General features: G+C 37.2%; 1 protein-coding gene across 1 annotated transcript; it reads left to right on the plus strand.

The window, feature by feature from the left end:
* Window positions 1-1,619: 1,619 nt before the first annotated feature.
* On the plus strand, window positions 1,620-7,229 carry LOC308692831 (uncharacterized protein; the record flags this gene model as incomplete). The annotated part of the gene is made up of 13 exons (XM_081369242.1): window positions 1,620-1,857; window positions 2,539-2,619; window positions 2,861-3,247; window positions 3,385-3,446; window positions 4,060-4,238; window positions 4,365-4,458; window positions 4,560-4,904; window positions 5,133-5,250; window positions 5,335-5,426; window positions 5,539-5,653; window positions 5,747-6,016; window positions 6,182-6,358; window positions 6,507-7,229. The coding sequence occupies 13 exons, from the start codon at window positions 1,620-1,622 to the stop codon at window positions 6,710-6,712; spliced, it is 2,364 nt and encodes a 787-aa protein (XP_081225368.1). The 3' UTR covers window positions 6,713-7,229.
* Window positions 7,230-10,773: the final 3,544 nt, after the last annotated feature.

Here is a 10,773-nt window from a genome sequence, read left to right on the forward strand (position 1 = left end):
TCATAGGCAACAGCATTCAGCGGTGAGTTTAACAACGCAGATGGTGAGCAACAGCATTCAGCGGTGAGTTTAACAACGCACATGGTGAGCAACAGCATTCAGCGATGAGTTTAACAACGCAGATGGTGAGCAACAGCATTCAGCGGTGAGTTTAACAACGCAGGTATAACGGCATTCAGAGGTGAGTTTAACCAAAACAACGCCCAACTGCAGGTAAAACGGCATTCAGAGGTGAGTTTAACAACACTCCATGGCGCGTTCAAGTAAGCATTTAAGCGTTTTCTAGTCATAGGTAACGTTTAGTGACACTGCTTTAACTAGAGCATGCTGGATAACGTATTTTTATCGGAGGTTTGTTAATGTTAATAAATATATATAATACGCTACGATTGTGTTCAATTAATCAAAGTTTATTTATTTATTTATTTATATTTATTAAATCCTCTTAATTAATAACGCTGACGTCACTGTATGGGGCGATCCCAAGGTCCATTGCGATTTTCCACTCGGTAAGTAGAAGAGTTAATTAATAGAGATGGATACTATTCTTAAATGTACACATCAAAAACTTTTGAATCAGGACAATAAGAACAAATTTAGAACCTTTAGACGTGTAAGGTGTCATTTTTTTCTTATGACGGAAAATGATATTGAAGATATCAATGATAATGAAGACATTATTAAAGCATATAGCTTGCTACACCACATGTGCAGGCTAGCAAAGTTAGCTAATCAAATACTGGAAGTTAATTTTTGTCGCATTTAATCATGCAAGGTACAATTATAGGGGAAAGTAAGATTTCCAGTATTACATTAGCCCACAACTATTATCCAACATTATAAATGTTCAGATGAAGAACGGTGTTGCCAGATTGGTTTGTTTTACAGCCCAGTTATTGTTTAAAATCCACACAAAATGATTTAATAAACACCCAAATAAATCTATAATAAACAATACAGATTAATTCATAACTACAACCTTGTGGCTCATCACAAGTTTTCAATATGAAATAAAACAATGTGTATAATTAATGTAATAAGTATAACTTATTGACTGATTCATATGTATATGTATATATATATATATATAAGTTCAGCTGTGGCTTTGGCTTTTTTTTGGCGAAATAGAGCAAAACTTACATTATTTATTTTTTTGGTATAAAATGTAATTAACAATATTAACTTCTTGTTTATTGAACTGTATAAAATCAATATCACATACACTCTAGCCCATTCTGGCAACACAGATGAAGAGAATACTGGTGTAAAATGTTAAAATCTGTTGTTGTTTTTTTCCTTTAGGTCCTTCAAATTTGGCAGCTTCAATTTCATTTTATTCTAACCCCACACCACATACAGTATACATACACACACACACACACACAAACAAAGGCACTTTTAAGAGCCACGTCCGTCTTGTTAACCTGTACTACTCATCAGTCTCTCTCTCTCTCTCTCTCTCTCTCTCTCTCTCTCTCTCTCTCTCTCTCTCTCTCTCTCTCTCTCTCTCTCTCTCTCTCTCTTTTCTTTTCTCTCTCTCTGTTTACATCTATATTTGTTTTATCTGTCCATCTCTTCGTTGTGAGTCTTTCTGTCTGTTTGTGTTTCTGTCCATCACAATGTCCAAGAGTGATTCAGAAATCCAAGAACACCTCATGATCTTGGATAACCTGGTTGATGACCAAGAACTGAAGGATGAGCTCCAAAGTCTTGATGACCTTCTTGGTGAGCTGCAAGAAGAGGAGGCAGCAGCACCAGTGAAGAGACCTGAGCCGAGGGTGGAATGGAGAAAAAGAGACATTACTGGAAATATTGTCTATGCGAGGCCAAGATCAAGCAGGAATCAGTCAAATAAGGGTCAGTATTGTTTTTCATTCAAGATATTTTGAAGATTTACATTGTTTAGGCACTTACTGTATGAGTGTATAAAATCAAGGAATATAGGCCTATGTATAGCTTGATATGTCAGGAAAACAATCAAACCAGAACCAATCATTTGATTTTTTTACATAAAAAGTAGATTAATTAAATATGTCACAAGTCTTGGATTAATTGCAAGAGACAGATTAAGGCTAATATTACATATTTGTGTAAAGCAGTATAAACTAGCAAGTTAGCGCATAAAAATTAGTTTTATTGTGGGCTTTATTGACATTGTCAGAAAATCTTGTCAATATGGTTATGATGTCAAATGAGCTAGCTTGCACTAAATCTCTTGCAAGTTATTGGTCTTGGCAAGGCTGTGTTTGAAACAGTTTGTTCTTCAGAGTGTGTTGTCAATGGCCAGCCAGCTTCCTTCTATATAAGCATTCCTATTTGCTGTCATCATCTAGTGACACCTTGTATGCAGATAACCGACAGTAATTGGACTGTCTCTGTTAGGGTTTGGGAAACAAAAAGTGTACTAGTATTTCTCTCTAGCTATACAGTAAGTTAAACAGTGACCTTGCACCAATTTAGGCTGGTAACCAGGCCTTGGGACAAGTTAGAAATTTGAATGTAACAAATGTTGATTTGTGTTGTTTTTATCCTCTACAGCTGATCACATTCGTAAGACTGATCCTCCCTTCATTGCTCCTGACACTAACTGTGAAGTGGCCTTTACTCCAGAGACTGTTGGTGTGTACTTCATTGTGTTTCCATTAGCCCTTGTATCTGTGTGTATATATATATATATATATATATATATATATGACAGTGGGTTAGAATGTAAATTTTATGTTTAAAATGTTTCTATTTTAAAATTAGCTAGAATACTGATCCTTTCGCAGACAAATAATGGAGTACACTTTAATATTGTAAAAATATACATGTACATAGAAAGAAATTATTGTTTTTTAATATTCCTTACCATTTACAGAGTGTTTTCTACAAGATCTACAGCACTCACTAAGCGAATCCTCAGGTGATGAGGCATCACCTCTTGAAACCCCAAAACTTCTGGCTTCCTCGAACTGGAGCACACGGCAAAGTCTCTTTTCAGAGAGGTGGAGGGCAGAGAGACCCCGTCTGGTGAACACTGCTGCGGCACAAGAAAATGTGGCAACACGCATCTGCCAACAGTGTGGGAGAAATCCAGCGGCTGTCCGGTGTTGTGACTGTCGACCACGTCCCTTCCTCTGTGCTGATTGTGACGTCAGCATGCACACCAGACATGTCCTCCACAACAGAGATGCCATGACTGCTGGATTCTTCCAGCCATTGCCTCCAACAACTTTCGTGGTGGATAAGGCTCTTTCCCATTGTGGTAAGTTCTGGTTTGTGTGTGTACAACATATATCTCATTCTTAGAAAAGTTAAGCTCATAAGCTTTACTATTTAAATTATGCCTTTTTGTCTCTTATTGCTTTATCTTGAATGTATGTGGATACTCTGTGTTTTCAGTCCGGCTTGTACCTGTGGAGATGCCTGACAAAATCTGTGGTTGTTCTCCAGAGTCATTGAGGGTTAGTCCAGGAAAGATTGTTGCTGTGGTCACAATGAATGGTAAGAATGTGAAGAACTTTATTTTGTCCTGTGTGAGAAGCATCTTAAAAATAAATATCTATCCATACGCGACTCCCTACACGTTTCACATAGATATAAAACTTAAATATATATATATGAAGTATACAAAGTAATGTATAAATTGTACAAAGAACCCAAACCCTGATTAATCAGCTAAGGTTTACATTACAGTGGATGTGTTTTTGATATTTCCAGGACGACATGATCTAAGCATGCCAGAGTTAATTTGTGAGGCATGCCAAGCTACTTGGACTGCTGGAGTCGCTGACCTAAACCGAAGTGACTACTGGCCTGCAACCCTTCAGTTTGCCACAGTTTATGCCACAGATGTCTTTTTTTCATTTGAAGAAATGAAGATGGCGGCACCAGGACTGTCCTGCCAAGCATTTTTTAAGAATGCTGAATCAGCGAACTGTCCGCTTTGGTCGTGTGAGTATTGAATTTATCTATCCTGCAGTGTTGTTGATATCTTTGAGTTGTGGGCTGATAAGCTGTTTGATGCTTATGTATTTGTTGTACATTAATAGCTGTTGGTTTCCTTACTTTTAATAGACTGGCAAGATCTCAGCAGACAGTTTTCAGAAAAGTTTTTTTGAGTGGGAGGCTGTGCGATTTGAGGTGGACAATATATGCAAGGAAGAGCCCTTCAACTGTCCTGCATGCACCCCAGATATGCTTGCAGTTTCAGTTGATGGAAACCGCAAGCATTACCGTTTCAAGAATGCTGCTAGGTACACCAAACTGTATCACAGTGTTTGTATTAATAAGAAAACATAGCTGTGAACCAAGTAATCTCAGATTATAAATTATCATAAATTGTTGTCAATCATCAATTGTTGTTTTTTGTTGTTTTTTAGATCTGAGGAACAGGCCATCTTTGAAGGCGTCTTCATAGCCAAGGACGAAGACGTGAAAAGATTTGTGGACCACATTCACAACACAACCAAACATGTAAAATTCTAGATGATAATTAGACTACAGCACTAATAACCTCTTTCTGAAAAGTTTGTTTAGGAGACTCTTTTTTTCATCAAACATTTTCCATATTGTAGGTCAGTGGAAGAGGTGTTTGTGGAGGGGAGTGGTCAGCAGCCAGAGAGACCTCCCAAAGATCTGCCAGCAAGGTAGACGAGGAGGGATTGGAGCTTGCGGTGTGTCGGCACGGAGTCCTGCTCTCTGCCTTAAATATGTATAGGGGGGAAATTTTTGCCTATCCCCTGTACCTGCAAGAAAAGCTGGCCAGTAGGCAAATCACTTTTTTTTGTATGGATGTGACCTGCAAATATTGGCCTTACCTCCAAAGAGTTGCAAAAAGCTGTCCAGAGCTCCAGCATCTTCTTAACATGAAGCCATTTCTTTCGGTATTTCATGCCAAAGCCCATGATTTTAAATGCGAGGTAAGGAAATGTTGCTATGTGATAAATGGTAAACGGACTGCATTTATATAGCGTTTTAACAGACCCATGGCCACCAAAGTGCTTTACATATTGCCTCACATTCACCCATTCACTCACTCATTCATACACCGACGGCGGTGTCAGCCATGCAAGGCGCCGTCCAGCTTGTCGGGAGCAGCTGGGGTTAGGTGTCTTGCTCATGGACATTTTCATTTTATTCTTAACCAGGTGAAATGGAGTGGGGCTTATCAGGACGGTGCTGGTTTAACTCTAGGGGAGGAGGTGGAACAGTGCAATGCCTTCCTCTCTAGGATTGCAGTAACCACTAAGCATATGTCAAAAGCAGGTAAGATGACCACATACTGCACTAGTTACATCCTTGCATAATAAGTAGGGGGATATGGTAACATCATATTTTCTGTGTTTGCAGGACGCACAGACATGCTGACTCTCATGGCCATGCGCTGGAATCAGCAAAAGTTCAACAATTTGGCTATCTCACTGACCCGTCGATATCAAAAGGTAATGACATCAGTAGAATTAATTTTAGATGTTCAGTATTGCATGTTAGCAGTGTATGAAGCTGTGCATTGAACATTTGGTTCTTGTTTCTTACTATTGTTTGTTATTGTAGACCACTAAATCTCTGCAAAGCCAGTTACAAAACCTAGAGTCCATGAAAGCCCAATTGACAGTGACAGCGAGCCAATTGGAAGACTGGGTGAATGATGTAAAGGATTGGGCTGACGGTGAGGAAATTATTACTTGTAATACATTTAGTTACAAATAATTGTAATTGTTACTGGTATTGTAAAGTGCAAACCACACCTATTTATTCTCAGCATCAACAACAACTACAAATGATGCTGATGCCTTGGCCAGCAGAATTGAGGTGCTGGTAGCCAGTATCAAGAGACGTTCCCAGCGTCTCTATAAAGATGCCGATGGCAACAAAGGGCGTGCCAGAATCCGCCGCAAGATCAGGGAGGAGAAGGGACATCTGACATCTGTTGTGGAGAAATACAACAGAATGGTTCCAATCACAGAAACTCTTTGCCTGGAAACCATTCTGTCTGGTGAGACCGCTTGGCCATGGCAGCTTCCACACAGTGGTATGTACACTAGTCTGTTGACTGCTTCTGACAAATCTGATACATAATGACACATAACCCGCAATGCTTTAAATCTCATTCTGTAACCCCATACAATTTCAGAGTTTCTTTTAAGGTTGATGTTTAATACAAATTATTTATTTATTTATCATAAATGCATCCCAGAATCTGTCGATCTAAGGACAAAGAGAAGGGCGTTTGACATCATCATGTCAGTAAGGAGACTTGAGGAGGAGCAGAAGATTCTTGTTGCAGAGATGGACCACCATTGGAAATCTCTTTCAACTCGTTCCGATACCCTCAGAGAGCTGTCCTGCTTGTTTTCCAGTGAGACAATGAAAAGTATGTATTTGTAATAAATTACATAAATGTAGGGTTGCCCCGACCAAAGATTACTATTAGGGGGCAGTCCTAATAAATATACACAACAATGATGACTGTTTATAAAGTTTCTAAGGCTGGTCTTATATTCTTGTGTTCCTCTTTTAAGATTCGCAATGTGGCCTAAGTGAAGAGGGTTTGAAAGGTCTGCAGAGCATCATCCTCAGAAAGCGGCATCAAATCAAAGAAATGAAGGCGCAAACAAGAGACTGTTACCTGCAAGTTTTGTCTGGAGCAGAGGACATCAACTTCTTGTACAGTGATTCAGCTGATGAGTACGACAGTGACTACGAAATATCTGATGATGGACTGTAATCAACAAGAGTGTAGCACCTTTCATACTTCTGGACAATGACCTTAACTATGAATATAAAGCATGTAATAACATCTGCTTTTTATCACCATATAAATATAAGGGTAACACTTTACAATAAGGTTCATTAGTTAACATTAGTTAATGTATTAACTAACATGAACTAACCATGAGCAATCCATTTGTTACTGTATTTGTTTCATCTTTGTTAACATTAGTTAATAAAAATACAGCTGCTCATTGTTAGTTCATGTTAGCTCACAGAGCATTAACTAATGTTAACAAGATTTTAATAAGTAAATGTTGAAATTAACAAAGATTAATAAATGCTGTATAAGTGCAGTTCATTATTAGTTTATGCTAACTTTTGTAGTTAACTAATGTTAACTAACGAACCTTATTGTAAAGTGTTACCAATATAACCAAAGTGTTACCTCTTCTTTCACATATATAGAATTGTGTGCATGCATGCCTCTACAACCAGTCAGTGGTGGAAATAAAGTGCATTAATTGAAGTACTGTACTGTGTGGGGTACTTTTGTTGAACTCTAGGGTGCTGTATAACAATTGAAACTTGTTTAGAGACATGCAAGAAGCAGATTATGAGGAAGAAAACCATAATAATGGGGAGGAATAATTTTCTCCCCAATATAATACAGTATAATGTTACAGTTTTCTGGATTGCTAAAACACATTTCTTGAAACCATCACTCACATTCTCAAAACCTTAAACACAAAAACAAATTTTCAAACCACATTCAGAAAACCTCTGACTCTTCTGCAAAATCAAATAATTGCCTCGAAACCATAAATTAAACAATGCTCAGTCTCAATCATACACACAGTGAGTCAATATTATAAACACTACCGATCATTCATTAGACACTACAGTACATCAAAAAATAAGAACACAGAATCCAAAGCACGCAGTTACCGAAAAAAAGTGTATCGTAACTAAGTAAACAAATTTTGCAATTATATAGCAAAAGTATAGTAATTACAACTTACCGGTGAGGTAAGTAAGGTGAATAACTTGTATACTGTATGCACTGCAAGTATAGTATCGTACTGAATATTGTATAGTATTGAATGTCTGTATATTCAGCACTTGCATATTGTGAAAATATAGTGACCCAACTGTAAAAGACAAAAAGGTTACAGTAAAAAACTCTAAATGAAAAGCATTATAGTCACTCAGAAGAGATGTGCAACTGCAGAATCAAGGCAAGTGAGAGAGATTGATTCTGCTTCAGCATCATGTCTTCATGTTGGGTTCAGACTGAGGACTTTATTCACATCACGGACAATGTCATCTCTGCAAGCAAAGGGAAAAACCCTAAAGCAGATCCAGCCTTGACAACATTCTCCACACTTGCTCTTTCTCATATTCCTCCTTGTTCACCATCTCTTACACACATACTCTTCCTCCTCTCCCTCTTATATTGTTTCCATTCATTGTTGGTATCAACATTCAGTGCAACATTTTGAGTCAATTTTGGCACTCTGAACTGACTTGTATTATATACAGTTCGACAAATTAGATTAGGCTATTCAGAATTTGGGGGGTTTAGTGTTTTAGCAATTCAGAAAACGTGTATTATACAACGTTTGTAAAATATTACTGTATTTTTGTATTCCGAGTTCAGAGTCTTGCAATATAATCAAAACCTAACACAAGCAAGATGTAAATATAGAAAAGGGGGGAAAGAAAAAAAATTTTCAGATATAAATGTGCCTCAATACAGTTTGTTGACCATGATGAAGAGAGTACATCTGTGTAGGTTTTACTCCCCTTCCTCCCCCAGGGGTCCCATAGCACCCCTGGAAGGGCATAAAAATGCACATTCTGCAAAGTCTGCAAATGCAAAGTCTGATAAGCGTATCAAAGTTAAAATTGGTAGGACAATTATTTAGGTTATGTTTAATACATAATGTTGGACAGAGATGTCTGGCATACATGGAAAGGTGTTATAAAAACATTTTAAATAGTGCCCACAGTAAAATACCAAATTTCAGTCTGGCTCTCAAATATGTCAAAGAGGTTTGTAGAATGAACATATCTGGATCTCCCTTTGTTCATTAAAGATTGTATTTATTTAATTCTATTACTAGACGTTTTTAAACTACATTACCCATAAGCCTCTATTACTGTGTCGATAGGACGGGTGCTGTAAATTGTAGTTCATTGAAGTGTGTAGTTACTACACTATAGGGTTAGGGTTAGGATCTCGGTAAACGTGTAATTTCTTTCAATATAGAAATACCTCTTTGTTAACTGACAGTATTACTGACGTCATAACGACAGCAAAACATAGTTTGCGATATGGAGCGCTTTTTATTCTGACCTAAACGTTAGTCCAACCACAGCTTGTCCTTCTGGCCCCATGGAAACGTCAAAGCCTCGTCACACTTGTCCATATATGGTATTCACAGGCTCTTCCGACTTTTGATGTACGCAAGTCCAGGATATTTATTTATTTTGTTGTTGTTGTTGTAATTATTTTACTGAAAGAAATACAACAACGCTTAGTTTCCCTGATCATGCATGTATAAGTTCTGCAATAAAAAAAAAAAAAAAAAAAACAGGCTCTTCCGACTGAAGATAGGATGTAACCCTACATGGATATTACAAAAAGTAGCCTACTAGTTATTCTAGCATGCAGTATTTTGTTTTAAACAGATATAAGTTAATCTCTTAATCAAATAAGATGCGTCTGTAACATTTAAAGATGATTGCACACACTTTGTACTAATTTCCCAAAATGTATTGATATGCCAAACTATTTAGACTTTAATTTTTCTTTTCTTTTTTAAAAAACAACAAACCAGGAGCCACCAGAAAAAACATTATTTTCTTCCCTTTGAAGAACACATTGCCCCCCAAAATAAAAAAAATAATATATATATTTACATGATTCATTTTAAATTATTTTGCTGTGAATAAATGCAAGGCAAATATAAATAGTTAATGACAATTATAATTATAAATGTTAAAGGAATTAACATATAATATTGTAATTGAACATTTCAAACAGGACTACAACATTTAAGTGACATTTTAATAGTTTTAGTAGTATTCTGTAGTATTTATTCATGGCTGGCATACCAGACCAATAGTTCAAGTAGACTTACTAATATACTAAAACAAAAATATGTAAAAATAATGCCTTTTGGAAAGCCATTATGACAAACAGCACTAACTTTGTACGCCTAGTTCTACCAGAAAGACTCGGGAGGCAAAATAACGTAACAAGTATGCATTTATTAACAGCCCAGCAAGCAAGTATTGAGATATAAAGTTCTTTGGCATTGGCCCCATGCGTAGCTCGCAATCATCTGCATTTCCTGCCTGAAGACGAAGGCAGGGGTGCAGCCGACCCCCTGTGAGGTATGGGGAGGGACCATCCTGGTGGTGGTGGGGAGGATGGAGGTGAATGTAGGCGTCAGCATCTGTGAACTCAGACATGTGTAAGTACAGATTTATTTTACTACAAGTTTTAGAACACGATTGGATAGATGAGAAGGTAATAAGTGACGTAACAATTGAGTCTTCCCAGCAGAACTTACGCTAAAGCTTTCATTTCATGAAAAATGCAAACGTTTTTTTTTTTTTTTTAAACACCATTAAGAAAATAAACACAAAAGAGACTGGGTATTGTGCAAAAAAGTTTAATGAACAAAAGCAAGAAAAAAAAATAAAAATAAATAAACTTCCAGGTGAGAGTACAGGTGACTAGGCTGTCATGCTGAAAGCTGGTTGGGATCTGGGGACTTGGGCATTACATGTAGGAATTCAGTGGCAGGCTCCCATGTGTCATCCCAGGTTTTGCCACTGTAAAATATCATAAGTGCACAACATTTCATTAGAACACAGAGGAAAATAAATACATAAATCACTGTTGGGTTAAATTTAGAGAGTTTCTTGAAATGTATTGATGCTTGTTAAAGTAGCATTAACTCTGGTTAAGCCCAGTGGTGGAATGTAACTGAGTACATGTACTCAATTTACTTAATAACAAATTTGAGGTACTTGGACTTAATTGGTGTATTTTACAACATTGCA

This window comes from Scardinius erythrophthalmus (assembly GCF_964197995.2).
Source record: "Scardinius erythrophthalmus genome assembly, chromosome: 6".
Taxonomy (NCBI): Eukaryota; Metazoa; Chordata; class Actinopteri; order Cypriniformes; family Leuciscidae; genus Scardinius; species Scardinius erythrophthalmus.